Source organism: Bubalus kerabau, chromosome 2, assembly GCF_029407905.1.
Source record: "Bubalus kerabau isolate K-KA32 ecotype Philippines breed swamp buffalo chromosome 2, PCC_UOA_SB_1v2, whole genome shotgun sequence".
In the NCBI taxonomy this organism is placed as follows: Eukaryota; Metazoa; Chordata; class Mammalia; order Artiodactyla; family Bovidae; genus Bubalus; species Bubalus kerabau.
In genome coordinates this window covers 191,625,694-191,642,926 of record NC_073625.1, presented here as the reverse complement: position 1 = coordinate 191,642,926, position 17,233 = coordinate 191,625,694, and the positions used below count along the sequence as shown (strand labels likewise).

Below are 17,233 nucleotides of genomic sequence, written 5' to 3'. Positions count from 1 at the left end.
GCCCCCGACCTCCTCCTGGACAGAAGTGACTGTCCTCCTCCATCACTGAGCTCCGCAGGAAGGATTGGACAGCCCCCGACCTCCTCCTGGACAGAAGTGACCATCCCCCTCCATCACGGAGCTCTGCAGGTCGCTGCCCTGCACTGTGAGTCCTCATGAAATGTCCACCACGGTTTGGTCCACGAGGAGGTGGTGGCAAGATGAAGACACAGTGGTGCCAGAGACACCAGAAGAGCAGAGGCCTCAACCGCCGCCCCCAGGACCCCACACTGCTCAGCCAGGCAGTGACCAGGCTGGGAGGGAGCGGGTCCAGGGAAAAGGCTCCGAGTGGCCACGGGTTCACTAAGAGCCCAGATGGGTCCGGAAGAAGTCCTGCATCTCGATGGTGCATCTTGGATGGAGATGTCACAGGGCCTAATTGGCGACCTTACCGATCTGTGACCCTGGGCTCAAAAGGTGACAGAAACCGTAGCCCTACAGGCAGGAGGTGCCCAACCCAGGGCCCTTCCGGGAAAACCATGTTGTTCCGTGGCCTTGGCTCGTGTATGTGTGTGCGTGTATGTGTGTGCTCCAGGCTCTGCATGTCCATGGTCACATGTCGAGGCCACTCAGAAGCCACCCAGGGTTGAGCTCTGAGACCCAAGCCCTGAGACCAGACCCCCGGGCCTGGATGCCCCCGCCCCGCCTCGCACACCCCATCGGACACTCACCCTCATGCCGAATCCCACGCTGGCGTCCCCCGGCTCCCCCTTCTCCCCTTTCAGCCCATTCATCCCGGGACGCCCCTGCAGCAGAGCACAGAGGGTGGGGGTCTGCAGGGCGCTGGCCAGCACTGCTGCGTGGGCCCTGGGGTGCCGGCCCAGCAGCTCCCATCCCCACCCAGGCTCTCCTCGGGGTGTCTGTCCCTCTGGGACCCGAGCTGCCTGTGAGCAGGGCTGCAGAGAGCCATGCTTGAGGGGTGGGTGGTCTCCAGGGCAAGGGCAGCAATGGGGCTGTAGTCCACTCGCCTCTGGGCCCCCTCTCCACACGGGCCTGGGCTGACGCCCACACCTGGCTTCAGACCCAGGGACCTACCGGCCGTCCAGGGAATCCGATCTCTCCCTTGTGCCCGGGCCGCCCGTACGGACCCTGTGGGGGGAGGGGGAGACCAGGTTTCAGGTGGGCAGGAACCAGACCCGCGTCTGGAGTCTCCCTCCTAATACCCTCCCCCCATTCAGAGGTGCAGCCGGATGTCAGCTCGGCTCCCCGCCCACCCAGCAGTCAGGCAGGCAGCAGTGCCCTCCACAGCCTCCCGTGTGCTTTCACGCCCAGCACAAGTGTGTGCACTTTGGGGAAGCCTGGTCTACTCACCGGGGGTCCTCGGAAGCCAGGCTCACCCTGAACAGAAAATCAGAGGCACCGTTAGGTGGCTTCAGGTCACCCCCCAGCAGGCAGCCCCAAGGGGTCCCTGTGTCTGTCTGAATTCCTGCAGTGGAGCCCAGGAAGGGAAGGAAAGAACTAGAGGGAGGGGGCTGTGGCTGGGGGTTGTGTCCTGGGCATGTGCATGGGGCACACGCCAGGGGTCCTGAAGCTTGGGGGGCCAGCCCTGCAGTCCAGGCTGGGGTTTGCGGGCCCCCCTGTAGGCCTGTCCTCAACAGCCTGCTGGTCTGGGTCCAGCTCTCCCCACGGCTGGGGGTCACCTACTGGGAGCAGGGGACCCAGGGCACAGGCTCCCCAAGGGACCCACTCCTGAGCCCAGCCTTTCTTGGCTCCCTCCTGAGGAAGGAAGGCTGGACCGCAGCCCTAGTGGTAATGCCTCCAGAGGCTGAGGGCCAGCTGGGCACTGCAGGGGGTGCAGCTCCCAGGGGTGAGGCCGAGGCCAAGAAACAAGGCCCCCAAGAGCCCCCAGCCCCTCTGCAAGGTGGGTTCAGCTGATTGGCAGAAGACAAAGGGCCAGCCAGGCCAAGGCTGAGCTGAGATTTAGGCTATGGGGGCCCTCCCAGCAGGTTGGTGGGAGAGGAGCAAACAGGTGGGCGAGGGACCCAGGCTGCAGAACTTTCTGGAAGCTGACCTGGAGAGGCTCCCATGCACAGGCAGGACCTGCCCCCTTAGGAGGACCCTCTGTGCTATCTCTATGGCCCCAGCCTGGACAAAGCCTCGCACTCATCCAGACACCCCTCACCTTGGCTCCTTTCTGGGCGGGGGTCAGTGCTCTGCCATCGGGGGCGAAGAACGTGCCCGGCTCTCCCTTCTCACCCTGGAATGGAGCGGCAGGTCAGAAGGCCAGCTCAGGGAAGAATGGGCCTCACACCCCCCGTAGACTCCCCTCGGCACCAACTCGACACCCAAGGACAGGAAGCCATGAGTGGGGCCTCCACTGGCGCAGGGAAACAAGCAGAGGGAATGCACCAGGCACAGCCCCCGTCCCCAGGCCCCTCCCCCCAAGCAGTCACCCAGTGACCCCAGACAGCCCCTTGGGGCTCCTCACCTTGGGTCCCGGGATGCCCTGCTGGCCTTTGGCGCCCAGGTCTCCCTTTGGCCCGGCTGGTCCCTGTGGGGAGACACAGAGGGCTGCCCGGAACGCCCCTGCTCTGGACCAGGACTCACAGCCCAGCCCCAGATGCCTGCCTGAGACCCCTGGCCAGACGGGGGCTCCTGCTTCAGTTCCTCGGCCTCATGGGCTCCCCCCACCCTCAGCGCTGGGAGGCCCCACGCCCCACCCCCACCAGAGGTACTCACGGGGAAGCCAGCGAAGCCCGCACGGCCCTGCAGAGACAGGACAGTCAGGACTCCCCCCCTGGAGAGGCTGCCCACGCCCAGCCCATCCCGGGGTGCATGTACCTCGGGGCCTGGCACGCTCGCCAGCACTCTCTGTCCACGGGTCAGCAGAGCCATGGAGAAAGAAGGAAGAGTGCCACATTTACTATGATGTTAGCCACAGAGACCCACAGAGAGTCAGCATAAAGGAAATCCTCCCAAGGTCCCCGAGATGAGAAGTGAAGTCCCTTCCACCTCCGGGAGCCTGCCTCCCGCACCAAAGAAACTGCCCGGGACACTGGGGCCGGGGGCCAGGGCCCCACCCTGGGGGGACATGTCACAGCAGAAGCATGTGACATGCAGACAAACTGCACGAGCCGGGGGCAGCGGGGGGCAGCTCTGGAAGGCCCGACCTCCACACGAGAAGCCCCGCGGAACCTGCAGAATGGGGCCCCATGTCTCTGGGGGTTGTCCCATGGGAGAGGACCGGAGGCCCTGATGACCGCAACCAGCCCTGGGGGGCCAAGCAGAGCATGTGCCCACCCATGCAGGTCCTTACATCCTGCTCCGACACGTAGACGACAGGCCCTGGGGGTCCGGGGGGTCCCGGGAGTCCTGGCTGCCCCACTCCATCCTTCCCTGGGTCTCCCTGGAAGAGAAAGCCAGTGATCCACACTTGTGTTTCCTGTGGGGGGTGAACTGCAGCCCAGCTGGCACTTGGGAGGGCTCCCAGTGCCCACGGGGTGTGAGGAGGTGCCTGGGGGCTGAGCACAGTGGTCTCGAGAGCGACCCCCCAACCCAGGCAGGGCAGGCTCTGAGCCTGGATCCCCACCCCAACTCTCCAAGGCCACTTGGGTGGGCCTGGGGCAGAGGACAGCAGCCCTGGTCCCGCCAGGCACCAGCCAACCCATCCATCAATTCCCACAACCCCCCACACTCACTTTCTCTCCCTGAGTCCCTTTTTCTCCTTTTGGTCCCTGTGGAGACAGAAAGGAAATAGTTTCTCATACATAGAACATGAGCCCCGCTTCCTGGAGACCCCGGGCCTCTGGGACTGGCCTTGAGTGAAGACGTGGAGTTTTTCTTCACTGACCATGTGGGGTCTGGGGTGGGGTGTTAGCTATGCAGGAAACCCCTCTGGCAGCCTGGACCCCCACTCACATCCCCTGGAGCTGGGGTCTCTGGTCCCCATGGGGACACTGAGATACATGCTGGGGCGCCAGCTCTCATCCCTGTGTGGCGACCTTGAGGCTGTTGGCCCCGATGCCCTTGGCGGTCACTTACCTGGGGTCCAGCTGCACCCTCTCTGCCCGGGAGGCCAGGGAGGCCCGGTGTTCCGTCTGCTCCAACTTCTCCCTGCAGGGACGCAAGGACAACATACATGTCAGCCAGGACCCAGTGGACATTGTTTCCGGGAGCCACAGTATCTGGGAGCCACGGTGTCTGGGAGCTGGCCAGGCCGTGGTTTCTAGGGGTGATTCAACCTGATCAGCCTCCTCCGGAGCACCATGGGGGCAGGGGTCAGAGGCCTCTATGGCAGAGCTGAGATGGGAGGGAAAACCTGGGGCACCTGGAGAGGGTGGATTTGGGGGTGGTGGGAGGACGATGCTGGGCCTGGTGTGGACCAGCCAAGCCCTGACCTCAGCCTGGGGACCCCTCCCTGTCCCCAGACCAGAGCTGCTCACTATGGATTTCCTGATCCTGAGGAAACGTTCTTACCTTGCTCCCTGGTGGCCCCACAGCTCCAGGATCCCCCTGAAGTGGACAAAGGGTTCTGTGGGGTTGCGAGCGCTGCCCACCTGCTGGGCGGCACCCACCCCTCCTCCAGGGAACCACTCAGGTGGCTCCAGACCGCAGCCCCAGCTCAGATCTGAGGGCTGGGACCCTGTGCCCCCCACAGGTGGAGTGCCACCCTGGATGGTGCAGCAAGCCAGGCCACTGCGCCCCTCTGAAGAGCAGCCGCACTCAGGGGACTGTCACAGCTTTAGAAAGGCAAGAATTTCATCCTGCTTAAAAAGCAATTCTTTGAACTGTCCCAAAGGCTTGCAAATCAAAGCAGAATGCTCCAAGGGACTGGGTGGCAGGTAGGAGCTGACAATCAGTGGACCCTGCACACCCGGGAAGGCTTGTGTGTGAGGGGTGGGGGGGCCGCTGTCCTCCAGGGACAGAGAGAGGGGGCAGATCCAAGTGAGGATGACCACGAGAAGCAGCCAGGTTCTGCCCAGCGCCACCCACTGCCCTGGGCTGGGGGCTCCTTCCCTGAGCCCCACTCCCTCTCCCCTCCATCAGCACAGACCTCGGACATGTGGAGCCAAGGGTCTGGATCCCTGCAGTCAGAGAGATGGCAGGGCCACCGCCATCTTTACCCAGGCCACCCCTACCCCAGCCCTGGGCACCACTCCCCCATTAGATTTTCTTGTACTTTGCAAATTCCCCACAAGGAACTCCAGGCCACTAAACAGTGGCTCCTGGCAGCAGCGAGCACCCCCAGGCTAACAGATGTCTCACTGACCTTGACTCCGGGCGTGCCGGGTGGTCCCTGTGGGGGACAGAGAAGGAACAGGGCCCAGTCAGGGCTTCTCCTGCCCCTGAGGGTGCAGCCTTTCCCCATAAGAAAACCAGCCCCTCCCATGCTCACAACTTTTAACAAACATGGAGGAAAACGGCATTTATCAACAGGGACCTGCACACCCGCATACTCCCAGAAGTGGTCTGTTCTTGGCACCACCCTGCAGATGACGAGTGTTGAGTCACCCCAACACAAAGAGACTTGCACTTTATTAACGAGAAACAACACTGCCATCCAACTGGCTGGTTCAACCTCGCTCAAGGGTCTCCATCACTGAGGCCATGCAACAGCCCATGGACCCCTCCAGGGTCAAGGCGCACTGCAGCTCTGTCCCTGGATCTAAAGAGGGGACCCCAGCCCCTGCAATCTTGCCTGGTCACCTTGGCTCACATTTCACCTGATGCCAAGGCAGCCAACCACTACTGACCCAAACTAAGCCTCTCTGCCACATAAAGGGGAAGGTACCAACTTAAAGGGCAACGCTGCTCCCCTCCCCAGTTAGCTTCTGTCCAAGTGAGGACCCTCAAGCGGTGGTGTGCAGAGCAGGAGGCCTGATCCGCCACCCCCTCGCTGGGCTGAGACTCCGAGGGCCCAGCTGGACACTGGTTCCAGGCCCCCAAGCACCCCCAGTGGGGTCTGTGCTGGCTCCTGAGGGAAAGGAGCCCCTTCTCTGCCCATCCCAGGTGTCCTGTCTCCTGGACGAGCCCCTTGCACGTCCGTCTGGTCTAGGCCCCTGTTATCTCTGGACACCAGGCTCTCAGCTGGATCTGATCCTGACCAGCGCACACGCTGATGGCACGAGGTGGAATAGCATAGGACTGGCCCCATCTTTATTTAGTTAAAGTTCTGCTCAGGTCAAAAACGTGCCACAAAGTTACAGCCATAAGGAGACGTGGGTGGGCGTTCCCAGCAAGAACCATCTCCAGGGCGCAGCCTGCCACGCGGTCATTCAGCTCCGCCACCAGTGGCACTTGGCACATTGGAGACCTAACTCCCTCCCCGGTGGCCCGAGGTAGACAGCGTCCTGGACATAGGCAGCTCGCCGCCCCTCATGGCGCTGCTTCTGGTCCCCACCAGAGGCCAGTCCCGGGGTGCCCTGCCCCCAGGAAGTCCCATCCCAAGCTGACCAAGCCCAGCTCTGGTGCTCACCTGCAGCCCATCGGCACCTCGGGCTGTTGACCATAAGGGGCTCCCGGAGCCTTCCATGTCATCCTGGAGGAGAACACAGGGACCCTCAGGTCTGTGTCTTTCTCACAGGAAAAGACCCGGGCCCACCCCCAGAGAGGGTGGCTTCTCAGGGCGGGGGTCACATGTTGTAGGGCTCCTGCTGGGTGGGGTCCCAGGACCCCAGACACGCTGGGCTATAAATGTCCCGCCATTCCACACTCTGAGGCCGACCCGCCCGTCCTGGGCGACATGGCCAGGGGCTCCCCTGTGAAGACTCCACCCCCGCCAGCTGAGACAAGCCCAGGTAGGGGTGGCCCCACTGTGGCCCCAGCAGTGCCGGTCAGCGTGGGTGCCCGATGGCATGGGGAGCCAGGAGCAGCAGGTACTCACAAACCCTGCGGCGAATCCTGGGCCTGGGGGCCCCGGGGGGCCAGGGGGCCCTGGTGGGCCTGCGGGTCCGGGGGCTCCTGCCAGGCCATGCTCTCCAGGAGCGCCGATGGGGCCAGGGTCTCCCTTGCTTCCCTGTGCAGGTGGAGAAAGTTGACGCCCTCAGCTTCGGGTGTTGCTAAGACCCCAGGCATCCCAGCATTCTGGGTGCCCCGCCCTCATCCTGCATATGTTTTCCTCTGAAAAGCCAGGGGACACAGCCCAGCAGGGGCTGCGCAAATCCTATGGCACCTTTGTGCTGACCCCACGAGACCCTGTCCACTTAACGTGGAACCACGACCGAGTGAGAGTCCCAGGTGGTGCCTGAGACGCTCCTCCAGGGCCTCGGAGCTCAGCGTGCGAGAAGGGGAAGCTCCACTAGAAGGAGCAGGCAGGGGGGCGGTACTCCGCTACCATCGGGGAGTCTGGGGGGCAGCCACTGGAGCTCCTGCATCTCGCTCTAGACGCTCACTCGCGTGTGCTCTCAACTCCGAGTGGCCCCCGCACCTGAGCGTCTAATTCTAGGGCCTGGGGTCTCAGCTACAGTGGACCCGACCTCACCTCTGCTGAATTTCAGCCCTGGAACCCTCACCAGCTTTTCCTGGTTATCACTGAAGCCTGTACCTGTGCACGCGTGTGCGCATGTGTGTGTGTTTACACACCTGCATTTCCATTTTGAAACCTGTCCCTCCCTCCAGGTTCCTCCTGACCGTCTGTCTAATCGCTTTCCAATCCCATCATCCTCCCCTGCTCCCCACGGGTTTCCCCAGTGGACGGGCCTGGAGCTTCACCACCTAAGCAGCATCCTGGGGACAGGCGCTCACACCTGGGGAGGCTGTGGGTCAGTGCCCACCCGTCCACCTCACACCTGGGGAGGCTTCGGATCAGCGCCCGCTGGTCCAGCTCACAGATGGGCTGGGGCCTCAGGGAGGGGGGCACAGATGTGGCCATGGGGGTATGGAGCCCCCTGGGACCAGCTGTGTGTGAGAGCACCAGGGACCTGCTCTGGAAAGACTAGGGTCCCAGCAGCAGCCCCCTCTCCCCTGCAGCTCCTCCCCCCACATTCCCCCCCACACAGGCCCCATCCCTCCTGCAACTCCCCCCCTGCACTCCTCTCCAATCCCCGTAGTCCCCCTCCCCTCTCAGTCCTCCTCTTCCGTGCAGCCTCCTCCCCTGCATCCCCCCATCTTGTGAGTTTGGCTGGGTTACCAGCTCCTGAGCACATCTGCTCTCACACCATCCCTAGACAGAGCTTGGGTGGAAACGGTCTTGCAGGACAAACGTGGCACCTACTGCTGGGCGGTTCAGGACTGGACCTCACGATCAGTGCCTGGGCGTTGACTTTCCTGGCTGCCGTGCCCCCAACCCACACCCTTGCCCGGGTCCATCCCGCTCAGGTAGAACAGCAGCACCAGGCTTCATCTGTACCTTGGGTCCTGGGGCGCCTGCCTCACCCTGCAGGAGGAGAGAACAGTTACTGCACAGTCGGACCAGGAGCTTCATCCCAGCCCATCGACTTTTCTCTAAAACTTCCAGGGTCTCCTCGTTGCCCTCGCACAACTCTGGCTCTTCCTGCCATTGTCCGCCCCCCCACCACCCCACTTCAGATGGGAATGGAGGCTCCAGGGGAGGCTCGGTCGCGGGGGGCAGAGGTGACCTCGCTGCCCAGTGGTGAAGACTGCCCCCCCCACACACACCCAGGAGGAGAGTCCTTCTAGCTCAGTAGCTGCAGAACTCTGAGCACAGAGGGTTTCCCTAACACCAGCTCCTCTGCTGAGCCTCAGATAGCCGGGTTCTCAGGAAGGATCGTGGGGAGCGTCGTCTCCATGTGACTGTATGGGCTCCTCTCCAGATCCACCCCCCAAAACCATGTGGAAACCACAGGCCCGGTTACAGGTGTGCAGCCTTTAAGTTTCTCTGTTACTAATGCAACCAAAATACAAACTTGAAATAAAATGTTCAAACCAACTAAAGCGTCAATATTCTTCAGAAGCCTTAGGCCAATCGCTGTTATGAATACATAACATGAACAAGGTCCTGGGTTTTTACAGGAGCCCCAGGAGCTGGTTCTCAGCCAGCAAGAGAACCCAGGGCTCCCCGGCTGTCAGGCTGTGATGACCACAGCTCCCAGGCGGACTGAAGTCCTACGGCCCCTGGCCTGCCATTTCTCCTCCCTAGTGACCTGGGGCATTGCCATCCAAACACCCACACGCTATGGAGCTAGGTCAGCACCCCAGACGCTGGGGGAGGGACTTACGAGGCTGCCTTTCTGTCCAGTCAGTCCTGGTTGTCCGTCTTTTCCTGGAGTACCTGGGGGTCCCTGGCGAGAGAGGAGGAGAGTGTGGGCAGATGGAATTCAGTCACTGAAAAGAATTCACAGGTCAGCAGATGACCATCTGCGTGTCCACAGGTTTCCTGGACAACACCCGAGATGCTCCTGGCCACGCTCTCGGGAGACCCGCAGTTGAGGGCACTTGAATAACTTTGATCAGGTTTTTATTTATTTCTTCCACGTTGTTAGTTTAATTTGAACTGTCAGTCAAACTGTGGAGGATAAGCAGGGCGGCCAGCCCCACAGGGAGGGGGCAGCCTCAGGGGCCGAGGTTGGGCTGCTTGCGGACTCTTGGCAAAAGGTCCTCAGGCCTTCTGGAGGACAACACAAGACACTCAACTCTGTCCCTGAGCACGTTTCTGGTGACAATCAGCCTGCAGACACCTGGTTCCTGTGACCCAGTCTCAACAGTGACGCCCCTGGGCCCCCGCCTGGCCACGGCGCAGTGTCCCCTGTGCTGGGGGCTGGGGCAGCGGAATCCTGAGGGCCCTGTGCACAGCGAGTTGCCCAAACATGGGCCCCTCTTGGCCCCGTTCTCCGGGCAGCAGGGCCCACTCCTGCCCCATGAGAGTAACCCCTGGAAATGGCCTCTGCCAGGCCAGCTGACCTGCGTGTGGCCAGGGAGGTGAGCAGCCTTGCGTACAGTCACCTGCAGCTTGGCACCCAGAACCACGGGGCTGCCCACTCGAGCCCCTCCCACCCAGAGGGGCCCAGAGAAAGGAGCCCCCCAAGAGGATGTGGGGGGTGGGGAGTACAGCGCTGTTGAAGGGGATGGGTACCCACATTCACCATCCCTCACAGGCCTGGACGTGAACAAGGGTGGGCGAGAGCAGGCAGGCTTACCGGGGGCCCCGGACGCCCAGGCGGCCCGTCCCTCCCAGGCACGCCGGGCAGGCCTGCGGGTCCAGGGACGTCCGAGCTGTTCATCCCGAAGCGGCCTGGCTCTCCTGGCAGGCCTGGGACGCCAGGGGGCCCCGGGGGGCCGGGGAAGCCGCGAGGGCCCTGGACATGGAATAACACAGCATGGTCACTGCACACAGCACCGGCTGCAGGGTGCCCCGCCAGGCCTCACACCGCACCACTGGTTCCATTGGCGCCTGGGGACAGCAGAGTCACGGCCACCACAGCCAAGGGACACTCACGCGGAGGCTCTCCAGGTCACCGCCAAAACCGGATCCCTCCATGTCGATGAAGGTCTGCGGAGAGAGACTGAGTCAGAAGGGGCCCAGGCCGTCCACCTCCAGTCATGGGTGAGGCAGTAGCCTGGTCAGCGCTGGGCTTCCCTGAGCATGGCCCCTCACTGACAGCCATGCAGGACTTTCCTGCTGACCCCCAGCCCCACTGCATAACAACCCCCATGGGGGCAGGAGCTGAGTCTCTGGGCCTGGACACCCCGGGGAGGCCGGGTCTGGACTGAGCAGCATGGCCTCAGGAAGCTGAGGTCTGCAGGTGGGCGGGAGGCCCCTCTGCTGGGACAGAGCCGACCCTGCAGGAGAAGCAGGACTCACCAGCCTGTCGGGTTTGAAGGAGGGCCCTGGGGGCCCCGGAGGCCCCTGGGGTCCTGGGGGTCCCCTCGGTCCGACTCCAGGATCCCCCTGTGAACAGAAGACCCAGTTATACCAGGGTGCATGTCCCCACATTGGGTCAGGGCGGAGAACAGCACAGGCCCCCCACACCCATCCTGGTTACCACTCACCTTCTCGCCCTTGGGGCCCACATCTCCTGGGGTCCCTGGGAAGCCCTGTGGCCCAGTGTCCCCCTGGAAGACAGAGGCCAGGCGGCTTGGTCAGGAGAAGGCCCTGCGCCTTGTCCCCGGCCGAGCCACCACCAATACGTGGCTTTGTGTCCACAGAGCAGTGCAGAGCAGATGCGGTCGGGTCCCTGGGGTGGTGGGGACATCATGGGGGCTGCAGGTGGGCACCACCGACCTCAGAGATGTGAGCCCTCCAGGGAGCGGCACCCCACAGAGGTGACCACAGTGTCTCGTGCACACCAGGCTGGAGGGCAGCACCCTGCCCGTCACGCGTGTGCTGTGGGGGCACCGAGGACAGGAGAGCTGCCTGTGCGCTGCCCGGGTGAGTGGGCTGAGGTCGAGCGGCCTAAATTGCCCTCAGTGTGACTAAGTGTCCACGCCCAGGGCTCTTCTGATTCGAGGCCCAATGCACCCTGATCCAGGAGCTAGTTAATCCAGTCATTGGACCCTGGATTCCACATACACACACACACACGCATCCCGCTCTGCCGAGGCTCCCGCCACGACTGAGTTGAGCTCCGGTCTCAGGTGGGAAGAGGATCCTGCAGGACGTTCCCAAGCCCCGCCCCTCCTGAGTCTCTCTCGAGGCTGTGAGTCCCCCTTAAACCCAGGAGCCTCCCCAGGCCTCCTCATCACCGTTCGCTGGTCTGTTGTTTCCTAAATCTTTATCCGAACCTTCATGAGTCATTTTACTCTGCTTCTTGGAAATAGCATTCGATCATTTTAAAAATCCAAACAAACTCCGACCCATGAGCAGGCTGACAAGCCCGCCGTTCCTGCTGCGAGCGTGTCTCGTCCTTTCCGCGTGCCGTGTCCCCCACCCACACCCAGGCTGCTCCTCTGTCGTCTGTCGTTTCCTCTAGAATCTGAAGCTTTACCTTTCATTTCTTTCCTTTTCTTTGTTCCTAGTAGTCTACACGTCTCAATACACCTGCTTAAATGTATGTTTTTCTATCAACAGTTAAATTTACATTTTGTTAACAAACAGTAAGTTTTATTTTCAAAATATTTTGAAATCTCTCCAGTAGGTTGAGTTCAAAAAATCCCAGGGGTGGGGAGGTGGAGAGCCAAAGGCCTCCTGCAAGCATCACAGATAACACAGGTTCTGAAGGAAAAGACAACTTACGGGCTTCCCGTCTTCACCAGGATCACCCTGGAAGGCAGGAGAGAACCATTAGTGACAGAAAATTACAGCCCTGACCCTACCCTGAGCTGAACATGGAAATGGACTCCAGCCCCCCAACTACCCCCAGTGCGCTGACTCCCACGGGGCTGGGAGTTTTCCGTCTGTCCAGGGCACTGAGTCCGTGCCCCCTGGCCCCACCCTTGCTCCAGCTACCCTCCCGCTCCACCCAGGGAAGGAGACCGCAGTCTGGGCCCAGGACCCAGCGCCACCCCCACCCCGACCTGCCCAAGCCCCACCCCCAGCTAGACAAAGGGGAGACGGTACTCACAGGCTCACCGTCCCTTCCAGGGGTGCCGTCCTTCCCCGGGGGTCCCTGGGGCCCAGGGGGTCCCTGTGGTCCGGAAACAGGCTGTGCCTCATGGCTGTCTATGGCTGGGCCTGCAGGACCCTGGGGGCCAATGGGGCCAGGGGGGCCCTGAGCGCCAGGCTCTCCCTTCTGCCCCTTCAGGCCTCGCTGAGGACAAAGAGCAAAGGGTACAGGCTGGGGAGGGAGGTGCACACACACTCACCTGCATCCCTGGCTTGGCCCAGGTCACACAGAGGGCACAGACAGGCAAGGGGACGTGCAGAGTGGCCATGCTTGTGGACACACATGGGGGGCTGCCACAGTGGTGCGGTCACGTCATCACCCTCCCCGCCCACGTGCTCTGACTGGGGGCCTCCCCAGCCGAGGATGCCCAGTACTGCCAGAGACCCTGAGTGCGGGTACAGGAAGGGGCACAGAGGGCAGGTAGGAGCCAAGAGCTCCACCAGGGTCCCCAGGGAGTAGGACCCCAGGGAGCGGGGTCCCAAGGAGCAGGACCCCAGGGAGCAGGGTCCCCTGGGAACAGGTCAGGGCCACTGACTGCACTGGGGGCCCTGTGGTTCTGGGTCAAGGAAGCCTCACCTCTTTCACGCTGCTCCCAGGGCTCCAAACACTCTCATCCCACGTGCCAGCTGTGCCCAAGCTGGGGAGGGTCTGAGCTGGGGGAGGCAGAGGTGGCCGTCAGACCCTCTGCAGGTCTGCCTGCCCACCTGGTGCTCAGCCCCAGCCAGGTTCCCCGAGGATACACTCTTCTCCAGATGAACCATCTGAGGGTTGGTGGCACCCCCACGACCCTCCTACCCTGAGCGCCAGGCATCTCCTGGGAATGGGAGCCTCTGAGAACCTGACCCACATGCGGGAAGTCAGCACTGTTCTGTGCGGTGACCCAACCCAGGTCTCCACGGGCCCAGCCTTGTCCTTGTGGCTTCTCTGGGGAGACGGTGATGGTGCGCGTCCCGGGACCTAGCGGGGGTCTGCCCACAGGCCAGATCTGGTCAGATCCAGCCTCGGCCCGAGCCAGGGACAGTTCCCACAGAACCCAACAAAATACACAGAAGAGTGGATGTGGAGTGAGCACCCGTGGCACGGACGCCCGCAGCGTGGACGTTCTCCGTGTGGACGCCCATAGTGTGGACCCCTGCGGTGTGGATGGCTGACCCCAACACCTCACCCTGCTCGTCTCCCGGCCCGTCTGCGGTTCCTCTCCACTGGGTACGGGATGGTGCCCCCTGCTTTGTGATGGACAGCACTTTTGGGGTGAACTTTGAGGCTGTTCCCCTAAAGCTGTCACCCGACATGTCAGCATCACGGAGCCAGTTAGAAAAGAGGATCCAAGCTGCGCTCTGACATCCTGCCTCCTGAGGGTCTGCCCTCGCCGGGTCCTGATCACATTCTGACAGAGCTGGATGCTGAGCCTGGGGCTGGATGGGACCTGGGGCCTGTGGGCTGACCATGGACCGGCCCACTCAGGAAGGGCTTGCCTTTCCAGGGTCCCACAGCGCTGAGGGCCACCTGTGCCCTTGCCAGAAGAAACTGGGGTCACGATCTCTGTGCCCATGACCCCTGTGCCCACCTGCAGCCACCTCTGGGTTTGCCTTGCTCAGTAAAGGAGCCACCCAGTGCCTGCTGAGGGCCCCGTTACCCCAACCAGGGACTCATCAAGTCACCAGTTGACCACTAGAGGGCCCCCACACTGCCCGAGATGGCCCAGGGAGGAACCCTCCCAGGCGTTCAGTATGGTTTAAGGCGAAATTAAAATCCTCGCCTCAGAAAACGTTTAAAAGCGCCAAAACATGGCTCAGGGAAAGTAAAGACCTAAATATGTCAAAGGAGACAGATCTCTGAGTGTGGGGTCAGAAAACTGGACATTAGCTGACGTCCAGGTGCAGCCCCACACTGACCGCACTGTGAGTGAGGATCTGAAATTCATACAGGGTAAAAAGCACACAGAACACACAAGTGGATTCGTGAAGGAAGAGCAAGGCCGGAGATCCACATCACCTGGGCCAGGCTTATCCTAAAGTGGTCAGCCCCACGTGAAATGACAGGGTCCCTACGGAGCAGAGTCCAGACACACGCACGCACGCGCACAGCTGTGCTCAGCAAAGGCCCCGGGGTGACGCAGAGGTGGGGAGACGGTCCTTCCAGCAAACATGTTGAAGCCGCATCCGTGGGTCAGAGCCCCAAGTGAAAACTAAAACTGTGCCAGCCTCTCAGACATGACGCCAACTGAGACCCATAAGGACAGACTGATAGGGGGGCTTTCCTGGAGGTCCAGCGGTTAGAGCTCACACTTCCATTGTGGGGGCGCATGTTCAGTCCCTGGTCAGGGAACTAAGATCCCACAAGCTGTGCATGCATGCTAAGTCGCTTCAGTGGTGTCTGACTCTTTGTGACCCTATGGACTGTAGCCCATCAGGCTCCCCTGTCCATGAAATTCTCCAGAAAAGAACATTGGAGTGGGTTGCCATTTCCTCCTCCAGGGGATCTTCCTGACTCAGGGATCGATCCTACGTCTCCTGCGATTCCTGCACTGCAGGCAGATTCTTTACCGCTGTGCCACTGGGGAAGCCCCACAAACCAAGAGATGGGGCAAAAAATAAAAGAACAAACAGATACATCTAATCTCATCAAAGTTACAAGCTCGCACTCTTCTAAGTCACTTAACAAAATAAGAAGGTGAGCTCAGGCTGAGAGACTCTCCGGCAGAGGAGGTGTGTCCAGACATATGAACTCTCAGCAGAGGTGCGCCCAGTAAAACGAAGGCGTGAGGTTGGGACAGATTCCTCACAAAGGAAGACACAGGCACAGCAGGTGCGCCCACAAGCAGATGCTCCACGGTGCCCATCATCAGCAGGATGCAAAGTAAAGCCAAGGAGACATGGCCACACCGCTGTCGGGATGGGTACAGCAAAAGGGCCGAGGTGCCAGGCACTGGTGGGGACCCACATCCCAGGGAGGTTACATGGGGCAGCTGCCATGGCAGTGTGTGGCAGTTCCCTGAGACACACACTCCTGCCATTCCACCCAGGTGCTGACCCACGGCAGATGGAAGCATGTGGCCACGGACCCTGCACACAAATCCCATGGCTACCTTTCTGTAACAGCCCCAAGTGCCCACCTACCTCAAGAAACTCTACTTGGCCACAAGATGGTGACTCTCAAAACACTGATGCTGAGTAAATGGGTCAGACAAAGTCCTGGATTCCCTTTAAGTAAAATTCTAAGAAGTGCCAACATCTGCAGCGACAGAGCAGGTCAGTGGCTGCCTGGGAATGGGGGTGCAGAGTGGGGGGCTTGCAAAGGGGCTGACAGAACCTTCACGTCTTGCCTGAGGCGATGGTTTCAGGGGTAGACATGTAGGTTGAAACCTCTCAAATTGTGTGTTTCAAATATGTGCAATTTCACACACTGCTATGTATAAAATAGATAACCAACAGGGACCTACTGTATAGCACAGGGAACCCCACTCAACATTCTGTGATAACCTGTATGAGAAAAGAACCTGAAAAAGAATGAAGAAATGTACACGGGTAACTGAGTCACTGTGCTGTGTACCCGAAATTAACCCAACAATGTACGAACTCTACTTCAGTAAGATTTTAAAAATGTGCAGTTTATCGTATGTCGATTATACTTCAAAGCAAAGGCAAACCAAAAAATAAAGCCAGACCCGTCATGGAGCTATCAAGGGGTCTGGGATGGCTCTGACTGGGGCCCCAGGCAGCAGAGCATAGCAAGGCGGGGCTGGGGCACGCGCCTCAGTCGCGAGGCTGGGGCTCTGGCAGTACCCTAAGTGGCTCTGACAAACGTAACAAGCACACACGCCGCCCCGATCACGGGGTATGAACAGAGGGACCTGACCACAGTGCCCTGATCACGGGGTATGAACAGTGGGACCTGACCATAGCGGTCAATTCTCTCGTCTGTTCTTTCCTGCTTCTAAGTTGGGTGCATCAAACATGTGATATTTCAGTAATTTTTAAAAGTGATAAATGCTCTTCTCCAAAATTAAAAAAAAAATCTATACAATTTTCTAGACCTACTAAGTGTTGCAAACAGAGCTCTACTGTGTCTCCCTAAGACCCCGGTTACCCATCAGACACTGACCTGGGCACCGCTGTGAGGGACTTTGGAGATGTTGGTAACTGAGGAACTGACGTTAAGGTGGGGAGAGTGTCCTGGGTTATCGGGTGGAACCCAGTCATCACACGAGGCCCCCAAACAGACAAGGAAGCAGGAGGGGAGGTCCGGGACCCAGAGCAGGAGAAGGACCCTCCCCCCGACAGGGCTGGGCCAGGACCGGAGGAACATGGTGGTCACTGGAACCTGAGGACGACCCCTGGCTGGCAGCGGTGAGGACCCGGAGCCTCAGTCCTTCAGCCGCCGGGAGTGGGATCCTGCCAGGCCCCTGAGTGGGAGGAAGCCAGTCTCCCCGGAGGGAAGGCAGCCATGGGCACGGTACAGGGCAAGCTTCCCCCCGAGACGCTGCGGGAGCCTCTGGCCCTGCCACAAGAACTAACTCCGTGGGCACCTGTCACACTGCAATGGGCAGCTATGCACGGGCATGCAGTCCACTTCCCAGGGTGTCCCGGGCGTCCAGGCCTGAGCACCCCCTGGGCCCAAATGCTGCCCAGTGTCACAGAGGTCCAGTCAGAGGCGCCTTTGCCCCCCTCAAAACCAGCTCCCGTGTTCTCCTAGCGACCCCCTGCCCCCAGGCTGGGGAGTGGCAGCACCCTCAGGATGGTCCTGTGACCCCC

General features: G+C 60.9%; 1 protein-coding gene across 6 annotated transcripts in view; it reads right to left on the bottom strand.

The window, feature by feature from the left end:
* The window catches only part of COL18A1 (collagen type XVIII alpha 1 chain), a 96,355-nt gene that overhangs the window by 10,005 nt on the left and 69,117 nt on the right, over nt 1-17,233 (bottom strand). For all 6 annotated transcript variants that reach the window (XM_055569839.1, XM_055569834.1, XM_055569835.1 and 3 more), the window contains 23 exons: nt 13,056-13,132; nt 12,438-12,623; nt 12,110-12,136; nt 10,927-10,989; nt 10,739-10,825; nt 10,373-10,426; nt 10,074-10,232; nt 9,156-9,218; nt 8,327-8,353; nt 6,863-6,994; nt 6,455-6,517; nt 5,249-5,275; nt 4,456-4,491; nt 4,021-4,092; nt 3,678-3,713; nt 3,296-3,385; nt 2,821-2,850; nt 2,719-2,745; nt 2,468-2,530; nt 2,162-2,236; nt 1,351-1,377; nt 1,075-1,128; nt 711-785 (listed from right to left, as the gene is read on the bottom strand). In XM_055569839.1, the coding sequence (XP_055425814.1) occupies nt 711-785; nt 1,075-1,128; nt 1,351-1,377; nt 2,162-2,236; nt 2,468-2,530; nt 2,719-2,745; nt 2,821-2,850; nt 3,296-3,385; nt 3,678-3,713; nt 4,021-4,092; nt 4,456-4,491; nt 5,249-5,275; nt 6,455-6,517; nt 6,863-6,994; nt 8,327-8,353; nt 9,156-9,218; nt 10,074-10,232; nt 10,373-10,426; nt 10,739-10,825; nt 10,927-10,989; nt 12,110-12,136; nt 12,438-12,623; nt 13,056-13,132 (1,550 nt within the window). The remainder of the gene's footprint in view (nt 1-710; nt 786-1,074; nt 1,129-1,350; nt 1,378-2,161; nt 2,237-2,467; nt 2,531-2,718; nt 2,746-2,820; nt 2,851-3,295; nt 3,386-3,677; nt 3,714-4,020; nt 4,093-4,455; nt 4,492-5,248; nt 5,276-6,454; nt 6,518-6,862; nt 6,995-8,326; nt 8,354-9,155; nt 9,219-10,073; nt 10,233-10,372; nt 10,427-10,738; nt 10,826-10,926; nt 10,990-12,109; nt 12,137-12,437; nt 12,624-13,055; nt 13,133-17,233) is intronic.